Source organism: Ceratotherium simum, chromosome 30 (genome assembly GCF_057802395.1).
Source record: "Ceratotherium simum simum isolate JZ-2026a chromosome 30, ASM5780239v1, whole genome shotgun sequence".
NCBI classification, from domain to species: domain Eukaryota; kingdom Metazoa; phylum Chordata; class Mammalia; order Perissodactyla; family Rhinocerotidae; genus Ceratotherium; species Ceratotherium simum.
The window spans coordinates 8727070-8745469 of NC_141929.1; the positions used below are offsets into that span (position 1 = coordinate 8727070).

The following is an 18400-nucleotide window of genomic DNA, read 5'->3' on the forward strand; positions in this document are numbered from 1 at the left end:
CAACGCCCAGCATGCCCCTGAACACCTGAACGTGACTGGATAAATCACAACCATGCTTACTGGTCTGACTGATCTGATTAACTTATGACCAAAAATATTCAGTGGCCCTTCAGTAACTCCCAGCAGTGCCACTGTATTTTCCCAGTCAATCCACTCTTCTCTCTGAGTTGACTTTTCATATTTTAAAATCTGTCTTCCAACATCTAACACTAGAAAAACCATACATTTATTGTCTACATCTGGATACCCTGGGGAGTGACAGGGGGTGCTATTAATAGTTTTTTGGGGGATAATAGACTAAACCAGTATTGTTCCAGGCAAATCACATTCCCCTGTCTGATACCTTTGCTTTTCCCTTATTTTCATCTGATGATTTCATGGAGAATATAGAAATGATAGAAGAGAGCTCCAAATCTGCCAATGACTTCATTTATAGCTACTTGACCTTCCTTGTTCTTCCAATGGATGGTGTATTAGCTTCTTGTGGCTGCTATAACAACTTACCACAAGCTTGGTGGCTAAAAACAATAAAAATGTATTCTCTCACAGTTCTGGAGGCTAGAAATCTGGAAAAAAAAAGGTGTTGGCAGGGCCACAGTCCTTCCAATGGCTCTGGGGAAGAATTCTTTCCTCCTAGGTTCTGATGGTTGCTGGCAATCCTTGACATTCCTTGGCTTGTAGACACATCGCTCCAATCTCTGTTTCTATCATCACATGGTATTCTCCCTATGTCTCTCTGTCTCTGTCTTCTCTTCTTATAAGGACACTAGTTATTGGAAAGAGTCAATCTTAATCCTGTATGACCTCATCTTAAGTAATTACACCTGCAAATAAGGTCATATTCTGGGATTTCAGGTGGACATGAATTTTTTGGGGGAACACTATTCAACCCAGTACAGGTGGACACTGTGTTCCTAAGTCCAGCTGCTCCACTTTGGCCTTCTGCATCCCCTCCATTGGCCTTTTCAAAAATCTGTTCCTGCAATTCTCTCTTCTCTCTACTGCACGACCATTTCCTCCTCTTTATTGCATCATGCCTATCATTGTGCAGACATGCTGTCATATCGTCTATATTAGAAACTCTTCCTGCCTCGGACGCCCCCCTCCACCTACTGACCCACTTCTCTGCTCTTTATAGCAAAAGGCCTTGGATGAGTCACCTGTGCTTACCATCTGTACTTCCTCTCTGCACAAACTCTCTTTAATTCGCTTCAATCTAGCTTTCAACATTACTGCTCCACTGAAACTGGTTCTGTCAGGGTCACCAGAGATCTCCACCTTGCCAAGGCCCATGGTCAGTCCTCTTACCCAATCTCCCACTGACATTAACGATTAGTCCTGCTCTCTGTCACTTGGATTTGGGACACGACACTCTCTTGGTTCCCTCCTATTTCAATCACCCCTTCTGAGACTGCTTCACTGGCCCCTTACCCTCTTCCTGACCTCTAAATGCTATTGCTCTAGGGCTCCCTTCTAGGCTCTCTTCTCTTCCAGATCTCTGCCCACTCCACCAGCGACCATAGCTAGTCCCTTTCCTTACCGTCGATATGCTAACCACTCCCACTATATGTCCAGCCTGGCTCCCGACTCACATATCAAGTACTCGCTCGTCTCCACTTGAATATCTACCACGCATCTCAAAATTAGCATGTCCTAAAACCGAGCTATTGATTTCCTCCCACCCAGCCCCAATACCACCTGCAAAATGCACTTCTCCCCAGTTTTCCCCATCCCAGTAAATGGCATCTCCATTCATCCAGATGCTCAGACCAAAAATGTAGGATTCTTCTACTTTCCTCATATCCCATGTATCCCCCTATATGCCCCCAATCCAAACACTCCTCTTCATCTTGACACCTGTCTCCTTAGTCCACATTAGTAGGATCTCACACCTGGACTTCTGTAATAGTGTTCAGCATCCCTCTTGTCCCTCTTCATTCCATTCTCTTGCCAGGAGCCAAGAGATTCGATCATATCATTGCCCTGTTCAGAGCTCCCCCAATGACCTCTCATACCACATAGAGTAGAATCGAACTTCTTTACCTGACCTTTGAGTCCCTATATCTCTCTGGCTTTTGGCTAGCTCTTGGACTTACCTCTTCTCGTGCTCCCTCATGCTCAGCTTCAGCCACACTGGCTTAATTGCTGGACCTTGAACATACCAAGCTATTTCAGCCTCAGGGCTTTGCCCTTGCTCTTTTCTCTCTCTGACATTCTCTGCCCTCTGATTTGATTTCTGTTCTCTCTCACTTTGTTCAGGTTTCAGTTCAAGCGTCAACACCTCCACGAGGTCTTGCCTAACCACCTTCTCTAAACCAGTATTCCCTCCCAGCCCTGGCACGTACCCATCTCAGTTCCTCTCTGTCTCTATAGCTAGCTTTGTTTTTCTTCGTCATTCTTATCAATACCTGAAATAATGTTATACATGTATTTTGTTTTCTTGTTTTATTCTCTGTCTCCTCCACTGTGCTATAAGCTTCAAGAGGGCAGGGCATCATTTGTTTTGTTCAGTGAGAATAATAGCCGGCACTTTGTAGACACTGAATAAGTATGACTTTTCTTCAATTATTATTATTATTATTGAAGTAAAGTATTTTTAAATTAATGCTGAAAATAAAGTTTAATTAGTAACAAGAGTTTCTACATGGCTTGAGAACAATATTCATTTGGAAGGCTTTATTTGATTTAATGCCTTTCCATAGGAATCTTGAACATTCAAGGATATCAGTGACACATATCAAGTTTGAAACTGGTAATAGTAGTTGTAATAGTAATTATAACAGATACCATTATTGAGCCCTTATTAGTGGCAGGTGCCTTGTCTGGACTATCTCATCTAATTCTTAGAACAACTCTAGGGGGTATTTATCACCTCAATTTACAGATGTAGTGTGGTGGTTTTAAAATATGTCCACGATTCTTTGATAGCCCTCCCTTCAAAAGGTGAGGGCTAATTTGCTCCCCCTTGAGTGTGGGCTAGGCTTAGTGGTCAATTCTAAAGAATGGAATATGGTGGAAGTGACAGTATTTGGCTTCCAAGATTAGATGGTCAAAGGCATTATGACATCCTCATTGTTCTTTCTCTTAGATCACCCAATCTGAGTTTTAGTTTTCTTGTCCTTAAAGTGAGGGGTGTGAATCAGATGACATCCCCAGTCATTCAGTCTGACATCCTGCAAATCACCTCTGCATCAAATAGCCTTCTTAGCATGGACTGCTACAGCAGATTAATTAGCTGCTCTATGCTAGAAAGAGCTGAAGCTTTGACAGTTTCATTTTACTTTGTTGGATTTGGGGGCTAGATGAGAATGGGACGAGGATACTCAAGCAAACCTATGAAGAGGCTCACATGGCTAGGAGCTGAGGCCTCCTGCCAACAGCCATGTGTGGGTGCCATCTTGGAAGTAGATCCTCCAGACTCAGTAAAGCCTTCAGATAACTGCAGTCCTAGCCAACATTTTGACTACAACCTCATATGAGACTGTAAGCCAGAACCACCCAGCTAAGCTGCTCCGGACTCCCCAACCAACAAAAACTGTGAGATAAGAAATGCCTTCTGTTTTAAGCCACTAAGTTTTGGGGATAATTTACTGTGCAGCAATAAATAACAAACACATTTGGAAATTGAAGGACAGAGAGGTTAAGTCAAGAGCCTCATAGCATTTAGCTAGTAGTGATGATGCAAGAATTGGAATCTAGGCACTCTGACTCTAGAGCCCACACGTTCAACCACTACACTATACAGGAGGTCAGGATCATGTCTCAAGTAATACCAGAAGGAGAATATTGCCACATTCTAATGCCACTGTCAGAGTAGTGAATACAATCTTTCCTTGGATATTACACTGGCTGGTCTTGCTCCAATGTGAGGTCATGTTCTAGGCAGCCAACGCCTTTGCTTCTAAGTTCCCTATCTGCCCCAGGCTTGTTCCAGCATATAGTGGATACCTATCTTCCCGTATCCTTTCCTCCATTCCTTTGGGCTTCTGCTCATCCCCACTTCCAATCATGTAATTCTGATAAAGCAGTCAATCATTGTACTCTTCCTGCTCCAGAGGTGGGTGTATGACTTAAGCTGACCAATCATAGAGTACTATCAGTGACTGACTACAGTAACTGGGCCAAAACAAGAACATATGATTTACATAAGCCAAGCCCTTCCCTGAGAGATTTAGAAATACTGTATGAGGTCTTTAAGCTGGGATGATGTGAGCTACTAGTTGTCATATTTTTAGCTGCATGGAGGAAGCCTATCTTCAACAGGAAAGATACCAGCACGTTGAAAGAGGCAGACGGTAAGAGAGGCCATTTTAAATCCTTTGAGACCTTGAATCCAGTCAACCCTGAGGGCAATTCCATCCTTTTCTAGTCTATGTGAGTCAATAAATTCTCTCTTTGCTTTAAATTAGTTTGAGTTGAGTTTCTATCACTTGCCCTTGAGTTATGAGTAGTATGAAGCATCTCTCCCAGTTTGTGGAAGATGGTAGGTCTCTTCATTCTCCATAAGCAACAATGGTCCTATGTCATCTGAAGAACCTGGAGCAGAACTGTCCATTGGTTGGGCTGACCTTCCCACAGAGGGTGAAGAACCTTCCCTTCATCCTTCAGGAAACATCTGGCTTTTCTGGAAGCCAGTGATGGTCTAGGGGTAAGCTCAAAATAAAACAGTGTTATGACAGACGGGTAGCTCAGTCACTCAATTTGAAACCTTAGTCATCTCTGTATCCTTTCTTTCTTTACTTGTTCACCTCCTCCCCCAAATCTCAGTGCATGCACGCGCACACACACACACATCCTGTTAGTCATCAAGTCCTGTTGCTCTGGATCAAACGCTTTATGGAAGTAGGTGGAGTAACCATAATGAAAGTTGGTGGCCCGCGGATTCTTCCTTCTGAACATCTTGCAAATCCAGTTTTTCTTCTTCATTTCTACTGCCACCACCGTGGACCACTGCAGTTGGTCTCCCTGCCTCTAACCTCAATTCTTGCGATCCATTTCTCATATTTCTTCTAGAATTTGTTTTCTAAAGCACACTTTTGACTGCCACATGCTTTTGATGGATTTAAAAGTCTTCACCAGTTTTCCACTGCTGACTTGCTAAATTACAAACTTCTTAGCTTGGCATTCAAGATTCTCCATGAACTGACCCATATTCACTCTCCAACATCCTGTGACCTCCATGAAATCAATCTTCTAGTCTTCTCACACCCTTCCCATTGCCTACCAACTACCCTTACTTCTTTCCCCAAGTTAAAACACTGTCCCTCCTTTTCTATGAGTCTTCAAGATCCATTTCACTCCTACCTCCTCCATAAAATATTCCCGGAGCATGCCAATTCACAGTGAATATCCCCTTCTATGAATTCTGTAAACAATTGTTGTCTAGACTAGGGTTTTTCAAACTGTGCTCATATTCTCAGAGAGTATTTGGCTGGCACAAGTCAAGTTTGGGGAGTTTTTGTAAAACTACTGATTATATATTCAAATTTGGCTGAGCGTATTATTTCCATACCCAGTTTTTTTCTTGTCTTCTGCTTCCAAATTACATCCTCATGCCATGGTTGTGCATTTATTCCCAAGTACAAATTAAGGATCATTAAAATTTGTTTTGCGACCTACAGACAGAGAGCTGCTTATTATTAACGTTATTATTTAAAACCATGACCATTGGCAAAATAGTACGAAAAGGGAAGAGAACCACTATAACAATTTCCACAGTTTCTAAACTAAATACACTTTATTATTTCCACACCCTAACCCTTTTTTCCCCCCTCACTGTTTTAGTATGGATTTTAACTAGAAATTGGTATAAAATTTGTTCTATTGGCATAGCCTGACAAACAGTCATTGTGTACCTACTCTCTGTCAGGAATGGCGATAGATGCTTGTGATATAAAGATAAACAAGCTCCTGTGGGAAGAGGAAGAGTTTTCCAGATGGATTCAATGTGGAAGGACATTCTAGGCAGAGGGAACAGCATATGCAAACTCATGTGTCTTAGAATGAGCCAGACACGAAAACTTTGTGATTCAGATTCTGTGGAAGTTTTTTTAATTGAAAAATTTGGTGGCTTTTAAAAGTTTGACCTCTGGATTAAACCTTTTCTCTTTGTCATACATTCCTCTTTCCCATTTTGCTCTCCACAAGGGCAGTTCAGGGTCCAGATTCAGACACAGATAACCTTTATTGAGATCTGCTGGTAGAGGCCACTTACTATCTACATAGATCCTTTATCTAATTCTCACATCGTCTTAGGTGTTTATCACCATCTCCAATTTAGAGATGTGGAAAGCAAGGCTCAGACGGGTAAAGTGACTTGTCCAAAGTCTCACAAATAGGAAGCGACCGAGGGATGACGTGAGTTACGTCCACATCACATCTGGAGAAGTGACCAACTGGGCATTTTTGGGGCTGGGACGAGGAAGATCTTTCTTCCAATTTCAGAACAGCCTGCCTTCCCAGGTTCTGAGTTAACTATATCTTTTATAGAGAGAAGCCTTTAAACAGAAGAGTGACCATTTATCCATGATATTACTGGGAAGAGATGACTTAAGAAGTTTGGATCTTAGAGATCTTCTCCAGTCCCTCTAGCTCTGGAGCTGGCACATAGTAGGAACTCCTTTTTGTTGAACAACTGAATCCTCCTCACGTGCATGTGGCTAGTCTCTCCTCTAGGATTCAAAGTCCCTTGTAGGCAGGGTCCCCGTTGTGCCTGTGCAGGGACACTGTGCAGGGACACTGGGTAGTCTTTGGAAAATCTTTGTCGAATAATGGATGAGTGAATGAACTGGGGGAGGGGTCGATGAGGGAAGTCCATGCTTGGCTCTAAAGACTTTCCAGGCTCGATGGGTGCTGTCCTGGCTCTTCCTAGTGCCTCCGGATGGGCCGTTTCGTCCCTCCTCCCTGTGGCCTCCACATCTTACAAACCAGACTGGAGGGAGGGGCTATGCATGCGGGGAGGGGCCGCGCCGCCCCCAGGGGCAGGTCTCCCAGGGTGGCGCCCACTGCTCTCTCAGCGGTGGTGGTCGGGACGCGGGGGAGAGGTGAGGCCCCCAGGCCGGCCGAGTCTGCCTGGGGCCCCTTCTCTGCGACCTGCCCGCGCAGCCCTCTACCTGCCTCTCCGGCCGCCCCTTCGCAGCCCGCGGCCGGGTGTGCCCGGCGGGCACCTGGCCCGCCACCCCCCGGGGGACCCCGCCGGCCGCCTCGCGAGCCCGCTCGGGGCGGCGGGGCGGGCCCGAGCGCTCCCCGGCTCCGGGACCGGTCCCCCGGGGCGCGGCCGGGCCGCCGCCCCGCCCCGCCCGGGGGCCGGGCCGGGCTCCCGGGGGCGGGGACTCGCCCAGTGGCAGCAGCAGCGTCCGGGCCGGCGGCGGGCGCGGGGCGGCTTCCTGCAGGCGGCGCCGGGGCGAGCCGTTGCCCGCCGCAGCCACCGCCGCGGGGTGGCCGGGTCGCGGGGGCCGCGGCGCTCGGGCCGCGTCGGTGCCTCCCGGGCGCGTTGCGCGGCCGTCGCTGCTGCCCGCGCTCGTGCCGCCGCCGCCGCCGCCGCCGCCGCCGCCGCTGCCGGTTACGCCAGCCCCGCCGCCGCCCGCTCTGATTCTGCGCATAGGCAGCCCCCAAGCCTGTCATTCTGCAAAAACACAGTTTACTCAACACACCACACACACACTCGCACACACACGCGCGCACTCACACGCGCACACCGGCCCCCGCGCGCACACGCACGGAGGGCGCGAGCGAGCAGACGCGCACAACCGGCGAGCCAAGTTCCGCAGCCTGGCATGGCTTCTGGGGACCTTTACGAGGTACGGGGACGCGGGGGCGCGGGCCGGCCCTCGCCCGCGGGCGGCGGCGGGCGGCGGGCGGCGGGGACCGGGCCGGGGCCGGGCGCGAGCCGGAGTTGCCGAGCCCGCGGCGGCGGCGGCGGCGGCCGGAGGGCGGCGGGGGCCGGGCGCGCCTCCTCCCGCCGCCCGCCCTCCCGCGGCGCCCGCGCCCGCTCCCTCTTTCTCTTTCTCTCGCACACTCTCTCTTACTCCATCTACTTTGCGGCCTTGGAGGGGAAGGAGGAAGCCGGGCGGAGCCGGGGCGGGGGAGGTAGCGGTCCCGGGGAGGTGTTTCTCGCCCGACGAGCCGCCCCGAGTGCAGAAAGTACAGGTAAAAGTCGGCGCCGGACGTGCCGGGAATGCGGGGGGCCGCGCGGCGGGCGGCGGGGCTGCGGGGCGGGGGTGCGCGGCCCGGGCTGGGCCGGGGGCGCGGGAGAGGAGGGGGGCGGGCGATGGGAGCGGAGCCCGGCCCCGGCGCGGCGGGGTCCTGGGGGGCTGGGAAGGGGGCGGCTGGGTGGGGTTTCGGGGGATACCCGCCAAACGCTCCCCGGGGCCACCAGGCCCCACCCTCCCCCCCCCCACCTGCTGCCCCGCCGCCGGCTCGGAAGCCCTTCAGGCCGGGGCGTGGGGGCGGTCCTTGCGGGTGTCGTGCTCATTGGGGGCGAAAGGGGGCGCTGCAGAGGGCCTTCGGTGGAAGGAAGAGAACATGGAAGCCAGAGGTGGGTGGTAACACGTTGCTGGAGGACCTGGGATGTGAGCCCTGCTCCCAACACTCTATGTCTCCCTCAGTGGATACCTGGCTCCAGGTCCACACAGGTAATGGCCAGCATCGGATACTTTGAAAGCGTCTCAAAGTGGTCAAGGAAGACATTAGTCTGGCGTCTTTGAAACAATGGAGAAATAGCTATGGTCTCTGGAGCTGGGTTTTTTAGCTAGCTCTGGACACGACTCTTCCTGCTTTTGGATTCCTGACAAGTGGACAAAACTAGAAACAACTCCCACTCTCTGAGGAGAATGCCCCCAAAGAGGTGTTGGCCCTCAAGAGAAGGTTCAGGGTAAGCAAGCTAAGAGACCAGCCATCTTTAACCAAAAGGCCTACTGATCCTCCGAGAAACCAGCTTGCGCCGTCAGCCTGGATCTGGACTCCCTGAACATGAATCCGTTAACACTAGCCTTGGTTCTCAAGGCTTTGGCTCAATTGAGGTGAATACCCCGAAAGGGTGGAATTAGCGTTCTGGGTAAGAGACTGCAGGGGTGATTCACCCATGAGAGCTTTTTTTTCTGGGCCCTCTGGGCATCTGAAGCTTTTTCAGAAGGATTTGCTGGCTGATGTGAGAGAGTGGAGAACGGGCAAGTGAACATCTCCACTCCCTGTTCCACCAGGGTCTCTTGGATATTCTGGACTTGGTGAGGCCCAGACATGGACCACTAGCCAGCGGGCTCAGGTCGGGCCAATGGGTAATCTTAGCACTCCTTGAAAGAATGATGCAAGTTGACTTCTTCTCTCCTCTACTGCCTTCCTCATCCCTACACTAACAAGGAAAATGAAGTTGGGTAGAAACCTGGTGAAGAGCTTCAGCAGATTGTGGCCAATGGGTCACCCAAGCCCTGTGATCTGTTTCAAGATGGTGGAACAATTTCTGAAACCAAAAGTTGAAGCACAGTAAATGGAAAGTTTGGTTGAGCTTCCTGAAGTATAACCAGCATTATTATGACGTTGGCCCAAGGTAGATATTGTTGAAGGGCAAAGCTCATCTCATTGGGAGCGTGGAGTTTCCTACATATTGATATCGAGTCATCTTAGAGCTGCTGACCTTGTCTGGGTGAAAAGTTGCATCATGAAGGCATTAGGAGGATATATTAGGGAGTTGTCAGTATTTCTCCATTTAAAGTTTGGAACTTATGAACCTTCTGGGGATAATTTCTTGTTTAATGTTCATCTGCAACTGCCCTCCTTAACATTGGAAGTTATAGTTGCTTGATGAGTCTACTAAGAGGGGAGTTTTCATACCGGCTTTGGAACTATCTTAGCACATCAAGAGTTCTTACTGAAGTTCAATAAATAAGACAATAATAATAATTACTTCTGTGATTGTAGGTAATTGTACTAGATGTAAAATAGTTTTCCTGTGGCTAATTATTTGCATAGTCATTACTAAAAGGGCTAAATTGCATTACGAGAATGTAACCGATGTCAACGTTTTTATAGCCTGTCTACGTTACAGAACATATACTGAGGAATTTAATTTGTGACCCAAATTGAGCTTTAAAAACAATTAAGAAGTGCTAACTGTACATTAACATATATATTTCTAACTGTAAAATTGTTGTGTGTGTGAAAAAAAGGATATTGATTTAAGGACAAATCTTGGAATATCTAGTACATTGATTGCCCCTGAAAGAAAAATAAAGAAGAAAACTGATCTCTTTCTCCATTATGGTGCTACATTAATTAAATATTACGCTCAAGTGTATATAAAATAGCTTCTTGTAACCTTTAACCAAGAAACCACATTTTGAGTGGCCTAAGAACTAATATCAATTTGTAATTGATATATTTCACCTGTGTGTCTGCTGACATTATCTTTGACCTTTTATGGTGAAGATGTGATTTGAATTGTAGAGATTCTTCATCTTCTCTTTGGTATTTCAGACAATTAAATTGTAAAGAATAAACCTTCCCCAAGTAGCATTTTTTAGGAATAAGTGCTGATTTTAAAGATACCAGGAAATGAAAACTTTGTTTATGTAATAGTACTCTTCAATCATAATGAAGAAATATGGGATCACGCCCAGGTTCCGAAATTTTGGATTTTGGATCTTGATAGGTTGTTTTACTTTGTTTCTCCTATAGCAGAGTTCTCAGCATCTTCTGGTGTAGGATAGCCATCACCTATAGAAAGGTGATAGTAAATATTGGTTGGTCTTTTTAGAGTCAGGTACCTGGATACAAAATGAACTTCCTTATCCAGATGCTCCGGTCTACGTTCTGCTAAACAGAAGGGTTGTAAAGTGGCAGTCTGTGAGCCACGTCTAGGCTATCTATGTATTTTGCCTTGCCTCGATGGTAGATAAGAAAAATGGATTTGAGTACCTTTAGATGGAGCATGTGATCTCTGGTTTGTCGTTGTCCCACTGCTCCCTATTGCCATGCACTCATTCTGCTTCACTCTTACGTTACTTATCTGGCTCCAGTTGGCATTAGAGTTTGCAACCTCAGGATTCCGTCCATCACTTGCTAAGATGTTTGGGTATCAGGAAGACGTAATCAGTAGAATAAGGAGCCCAGTTCTCTTGTCCATTTCTGTGATGTAGCTTCTTGCACATTCAAATACTTGTTGACTGAATTGGTGAAGGGAAAACTGAATTAAGTACATTAGTCCCCTTTTATCCGTGGGGGGTATGTTCCAAGACCTCCAATGGATGCCTGAAATGGCAGATAGTACCAAACTCTATATGTACTGTGGTTTTTCTATACGTACATACCTATGATAAAGTTTAATTTATAAATTAGGCACGTGGAGAGATTAACAATAACTAATAATGAAATAGAACAATTATAACAATATACTGTAATAAAAGTTACCATAGATCTTAGCAACCTCAGCATGGGATTTTTTTTCTTTCCTTATTAATTGGAGAACTTGTACCTTTTCACTTAAAGGAAGCACTTTATGGCTTCTCTTTGGTATATCTGAATTGCCAGCATCACTACTCTTGGGCTTTAGGGCCTTTATTAAGTAAAATAAGGGTTCCTTGAACACAAGCGCTGTGATCCTGCGACAGTCGATCTGATAACCATGATAACCCTGATGACTACTAAGTGATTAAAGCCTGGGTAGTGTATGGAGTGGCTACACTGGACAAGGGATGATTCATGCCCCAGGTGGGATGGAGCCGGAGGGTGCAAGATTTCATCACACTACTCAGAACCATGTGCAGTTTAAAACTAGTGAATTGTTTATTTCTAGAATTTTCCATTTAATATTTTTGGACCTTGGTTGACTGCGGGTATCTGAAACTGGGGAAAGTGAAACCGCGGATAAGGGAGGACTACTGTGTGTATAAAGTACCTTGGGTGACCTTTGTTATCCTTGTGTTGAGTGTTACCCTCTGTTCTCTTTTCTTCCCTGGCTCGTGGTCTGTTGGTGGTGGTAACACCATGTGTAGGGGTGACTCTCTGGAAGGAAATGTGGCTGAGTCCCTTTCCAGAGAACTAGACTCTTATTCGTTAGAAGGATTGAATGTCAACCACGTGGCTTTCCCTGTGGCTGTTGGGTGGTATTTCACACTCCCTCCCTGACGTTGTGGAGGAGGGCTCCACTTCATTGGCAAAAATGTTGAAATGCAATGCTCAATGACTATAGAGAAAGTCAGCAGTGGCCAAATTGAAATTTGTTGAGATGGACTTGACAGAATAGTTCCTTTGTGGTTGTCAACGTTCAGTTTATTTATACTTCCCAAAGTTCTTTCTTAAAAGGATGAAATGTGCCATATGTTTTTTTTAGGATTGATATACACGCATTTAGGTGTGTGTGAGTATGTGTATGTCTGTTATGTATATATTAGAAAATACTGCTTTAATTTCATTCCAAGTAAAATAAATAACAATAGGATAATTTTAGTTTTGTTGAAAGAAATTTACTTTAGTTAAAAACCAACTCTGCTACAGTGATAAACACGGGCATTTGTGCTATAGCACTATATATGCATCTTGCATTCTGCAAAATCACACACTAAAAATAAGAGGGCTTATGGGAAAAACAGGATTGATTCAGACCACTGAAAACCTATGGAACTTTGTAACCAGAAACAAAAACAAAAACAAATCTAATGAAAACACAGCTCTGTTAAATCTCTTCCTGGCTGGTGTTTGCCCTTAACAGTGCACTCCATCCTTTACAGTCTTCAGATTGAGCCTATGCTTCCTTCGTCTCCTGTAGATCGCAGAGAGCATTCGCTTCTAATAGAGACCATTGTCATCAAAATTAAGTCTGGCCCAGGTCGTTGCCCTCTTCATTCGTCTATATAGGGAGAAATGCTTGCATAGCTTCATCTGTGACTTGCAGCTTCGTCAGGCAGGTTAGCATAGTGGAAAGCCTAGTGGTTGCTGAAGCCACCATCAGCCACTATTCACATTAAAAGAAGGCGCTTGAGTACGTATCCAGCTTTGTTCTAAGGTCTTCATCTATCTTTAAGTCTTTCTCTTTCCTGGAGAGAGAGCTTGCCTATGATTGCTTTAAAATATTAACAAACTAGGAAAAATCACATAAGAATCTGCACAACTTACTTCCCACACAGACTTCATTCCCCTGTTTACCAATCATGTCTGAGGTAATTCCTGTTAAAGAAACGTGTGTAGTGGGAGAGAACAGACGGTTAAGAATATAACTTCTTGAATCTCTGTACCAGTATTTGAAGAGGTAAATATCTTTAAAGAAAATACATCGGTTGAATTGCATTGATTTCTTGGCACCTAGTAGGCACCTGATGGATATTGAATGGGCGTACGATTCTCCCATCTTTTGAAAGTTATTTTAAATTATCCCCTGTGGGTAGACATCAACTTATTTTCAACTAGACTTTTATGTCAAGTCATTCCTCACTGCATAAGATCATTTCTTCAGGGGCTTAAACTATTCTTGAAAGGAGTTTATATAGCTCCTTGCAGCCTGATCAATTGCCAAGGAATGGGTTCAGGAAGGGTAATTATCAAAGATCTTATGTATTGGAGACACATATTTAGATTCCAAAGATATGAGTCTTTCTGCATCTCTTGGATGGTGAAGAGAGGTGTAGATGTGGCTGAATTCATGGCACTATCATTCATTTGTTAATTTCACATTAATAGAACACCAAATATATGCCAGCCACTAGGGAAATGATGAGATTGTGCTTTCAATGAACCTATGGTCTAGTGGGAGATATAGTTAAGAAAACAGACAATTTATAGTGCAGTGGGAAAAGTGTTAGTACAGGGGAGAATGGGGTTCTCTAGGAGCATAGGGAGATCCGGCCTTGGGGGAATGGGAGAAGGCCTCCCAGAGGAGTGATGACTATTGAGGAGTTTAAATTAGGAAATGAGCATGATCAGATTTGCAGGACTTAGTCAGAATATTTATCTTTTCTGTTTTTGAAAGCAATTTGTTTATTGTTGCATCTTTAAAAAATATGAACAGAAAGAAAATAAAAATTATAATACGCAAGGTGACTATTACTATGCATTTAGCACACACTTGAGGTTCAATAAATACTGATGTGATATCTGCATTAATTAAAATGTTAGCTTTTTTAGTGCAGATACAACTGTAAGAGTGAAGTTGTTTTCTATACATATTTATGTAATTAAAAAACCCAGATTGGAACATACTGCTTTAAAACTCATTTTATTTTCAGATATATATATATTTATATGTAATATAAATATAATGAGCATTTCCCCATATCTTAAAATACTATTCTATATCATGATTTTTAATGACAGGTTAATTTTCACTTGAATAGATGCGCCATTTTGTCTGTAACTAATCCCCTGTGGTTGGACATCTAGACTATTTCCATTTATAAACCATTATAAATATTGCTGTTATTAACCTCCATGAACATAATTATTTGTATGCATATCTTATTATTTTCCTGAGGATAAATTCTGAGAAGTGGCATTACTAGCTTGAAGAATGTGAACATTTTTAACACTATTGATACATAATCTCAGATTGCCCTTCAGAAAAGGACAATGGATTAGATTGGAGGAAGACTAGAAGCAGAGTGAGCAGTTAATATGCTGTTTCAGTAATTGAAACAAGCGATATTGGTGGCTTGAACTAAGGGAGTGGTAGCAGAGATGGAGAGAAATGTATAGAATTGAAAGATTTAAAAAGATTCAGCACATTTGTTGCATCAGTCAGGATTATGTTTGTCTGTATGTAATAGAAAATATACAGTAACAGTGGCTTAAACAAGGTTTATTTTCTTATATGAAGTAAGCTTGGAGTTAGGCAGTCCAAGGTTGGTATGATGCTCTTTGAAGTTCTCAGGATACCAGGCTCCGTTTGTCTCATCTTCAGCTGTAGCTTCTGTCCTCAGGGTCACTGCTTGGTCCAAGGTGGCCATGGAGCTCCAGCCATCTTTTTCATAAGAGGTTGGAGGAAATGGGAAGGAAGAAAGGGCAAAGGTTAGGTTATCCTCTGTGCACAGCTGTCTGGAAGTTCTGTACAACCCTGCTTTCATCTCATTGGCCTGAGCATAATATTGTGCTCACACCTAGCTGCAAAGGAGGCTGGAAAATGTGATTTTCAGCTGTGCTCTCCCCACCTCCCCTCAAGTAAAACTTGATTGACAGTGCGTAGGGATTGAGGGAAATGCAAGAGTTGAGGGATAGATTCTTGGTTTCTGTTTTGGTCCAGTAGATGGATGGTGGAACTAGTCATGAAGATAGAGAACCCAGGAAGAAGCACTGATTGAAGGAAGTGGGGGTAGTGGAAAGAACAATGAGTGCAAAGTATTTGTGGGACATTCAGGTACAGATGTCCATAGCAGTAGGTCATATGAGCCTGAAGCTCAAAAGCAATACCTGGCATGGAGGTAGAGATTGGGAATCATTAGTGTATAGATTATAATTAAAGTCAGAAGACAGTGGATAAATATGAGGAGGGTCCAATGATGGAGAACTGGAGACAATGGACATTTAAGGGATGGAAGAAGAGAAAGAAGATCACATTGACAAGGAATAGCAAGAGAGGTAGAAGGAAAAACAAGAGGCTTTGCTGTTATGGAAGGCAGTGGGAAATGGCATTTCAAGAAGAAAGTTATGGTCAACGGTGTCCTTTGGATTTAATAACCAGTAAGTCATTGGTAATCTTAGGGAACATCTATTCCAAAGAGTGTGTTGGTGGGTGGGGGAGGGCTTGATTGCAGTGTGATGATGAGTGAGAAATGTGGGGAATGTGGCTGTAGAGACATCTTATATGGGCAGCACTTTTAAGAATCTCCTGGATAGTGAGGAGAGAGTGAATGTGATATCCACGGGTGAAGTGGAAGAATGGATCAGCCGTCTCTATTCCCCTAGTTCTACACATGCTCTGCTTCTGTGGATGGCTTGGATAACAAAAGATTGTGGTGTAGACTTTGGGTTATTGGACTTACATTCCTAGAAGTGATTTTCCATAAACACTATAAACCTGTCTCCTGCTGACCTGTGACAGTTGGGTTCAACATCTTCAGTAATTTTAGCTGGAGAAAAAAAAAGTAGAACATGTATGATGTAGTCATACAGAATCTTTCTAAATAAAATGAGGTCAAGGAAAAGATCTTGCTGAGTTGAGGACAAGGAGATAAAGTTCTTTATTAAGAGTTTGTCATACTAGCATTTCTCTGAGAGGATAGGGTGGACAGACCACCGTGGTGCTATTGATAAACTAATGTGATGGTGTTTTATGCGTCAACTTGGCTCGCTCCAATCCCCAGTTATTCAATCGAACACTAATCTAGGTGTTGCTGTGAGGGTATTTAGTAGATGTAATTAGAGTCCATAATGAGTTGACTTGAGGTAAGGGAGATTATTCTAGATAATCTTGGTGGGCCTGATTCAGTCAGTTGAAAGGCCTTATGAATAGAACTGAGGCTTCCCTGAAGACGAAGAAATTCCATCTGTAGATAGCTTCAGTTTGGAAGACTTCCAGCTTGCCCTTCCTAATGATCTGCCCTATGGACTTTGGACTTGCCTAGCCAGCCCCACAACCATGTAAGCCAGTTCCTTGCAATAAATCTCTTAGTGTATAGTGGTTCTGCTTCTCTGGTTGAACACTGATTGAAACATTCAGGGTTCTAGTCCTCACTCCACCCTAATAACAGTATGCCACCAGATACGTCTTTTTAAACATTGGTGGCCTCTGCTGTAAAATGAGATCTCTATTTTTGAAATTTCTGCTTTTGACTAAGTCTGTTACTTCTTCAGATAAACACCTCACTTGTTAGTAGCCGTCATGATCTTGTTTGTATGCACGTGTGAAGAGGGGCAAGCCTAGAGTTCCAAGAACCCCGCTAGTCCTTGGTGTTTTGTCACACTGGAGTTGTTCCTGGAGCCATGCTCAGGATGGCAGGTAGAGGTAGTGTTGGACCTCTAGGGTCTGAAATTCACCCTTGCCTTGAGTCAGCCTCCTGCTCTGGTAGTTGAGTGAATGATGGGGGTTGGGGAATAGCTCCTCTGCATCCCAATCCACCCCTTCTTGTCCATTCACTCAGCTCATTGTCTCCCTCTGACATTGCCTGGTTAGACTTAGCCAGTGGATAGAAGCTGCTGCTTCCAGAGGTGACATCACTCCAGTGAAAGGCCCATCGGTTGAGCAGGCCTTAAAAAGCAGTGGGTTCCTGAGAAGCCTTGGAGGGCCATTGGTTTGTCATTTTATGTCCCATTTCCTCCTATAAATGGCACTGCTCCCAAGTTATTCCCTTGACTCCAGTCACCCCATCTCTTCTAGAATCCCCCAGGGGTGATCTATCACCATGTTGCTTTATAAATGACTTAGAGAAGTATCAGCACGGAGACTTTAGGGACACATCTGTGGGACTGGGGCTCTGGGCCACACACTGCCATGCCAGGAATTCCCCTGCCGAGGGGCCACCGCCCTATTCTCAGATGCTTCATCGGGGAATTTTCCTCTTTGATTTTCATTTCCTTGTCTTCTAGTCCAGTGTTTTACTAAGTCTCAAGGGGTTTACTAACAAACCATGGATCTTATGCAAATACTGGATTTGAATTTTATTTAAAAATAGTCATTTGCTTAATAATCCATCAATCAAATATTTATTGTCTATCAACTGTGTGCCTAGAACTTTGCGAGGTACCAGGCTGCAGCTTTGAATGTCTTTGTTCAGAATGTGATAATTAAAAAACCTAACACCCAGAAACGGTATATACCACATTTTTAACACATTGGAGTGTTCAGTACATTAAAGAGGGAAGCCAGGTCAACTCTTTTTAGTGAGCAGACCTCAGAATACAACTTTTCCTGCCATCTCTGGACTTATATATTTGAACTTCTGGTAAATGCACTGTTTTAGCAATGTTATAGGTCTGCAGTGTTCCTGGAAAATTCAGGCCTATTCATATCTCTTCACATAAAATTGTACAAGCAAATATTCTTTGCTTTGCAACACAATGCAGTTTTGCAACACAATGCACCCCACTCAGTGAATACCACTGGTTGGTGAATGGTCTAGACGTAGTGTGATAATCAAATGTGTGATAATAACTGAATGTCTAACACTTTGTCTCCTTGTCTAAAAGGTAGTGTTGGGGTTTATTGAGAGTTCTAGATCTTTTTTGCCCTGACTTTTAAATTTGAGAAAAGGAATATGAGCAATTGTTTTATCCTGGAGGTTCAACCACAAGGCAGACATGTCCTTCGTCTCTTCTTTTGGACTCCAGGATCAGTTTGAATGAAGAATACCCTGAGGTTGCAAGACAAGATAATAAAACCAAACCAAACCTGATACTACTTACAGGCACTTTTCATAGCAAATCGAGGATTGCTGTCTTATTTACAAGCAAACCAAATGCAGAAATAAATTGCTGAGGCTGT

At 44.6% G+C, this 18400-nt stretch overlaps 1 protein-coding gene across 1 annotated transcript in view; it reads left to right on the forward strand.

Moving 5' to 3' along the window:
- Nucleotides 1–7564: 7564 nt before the first annotated feature.
- CDYL2 (chromodomain Y like 2) overlaps nt 7565–18400 on the forward strand; it is a 155844-nt gene continuing 145008 nt past the window's right edge. Inside the window, exon 1 of the mRNA XM_087419892.1 lies at nt 7565–7799. Within this exon, the coding sequence (XP_087276018.1) occupies nt 7776–7799 (24 nt within the window). The 5' untranslated portion in view covers nt 7565–7775. The remainder of the gene's footprint in view (nt 7800–18400) is intronic.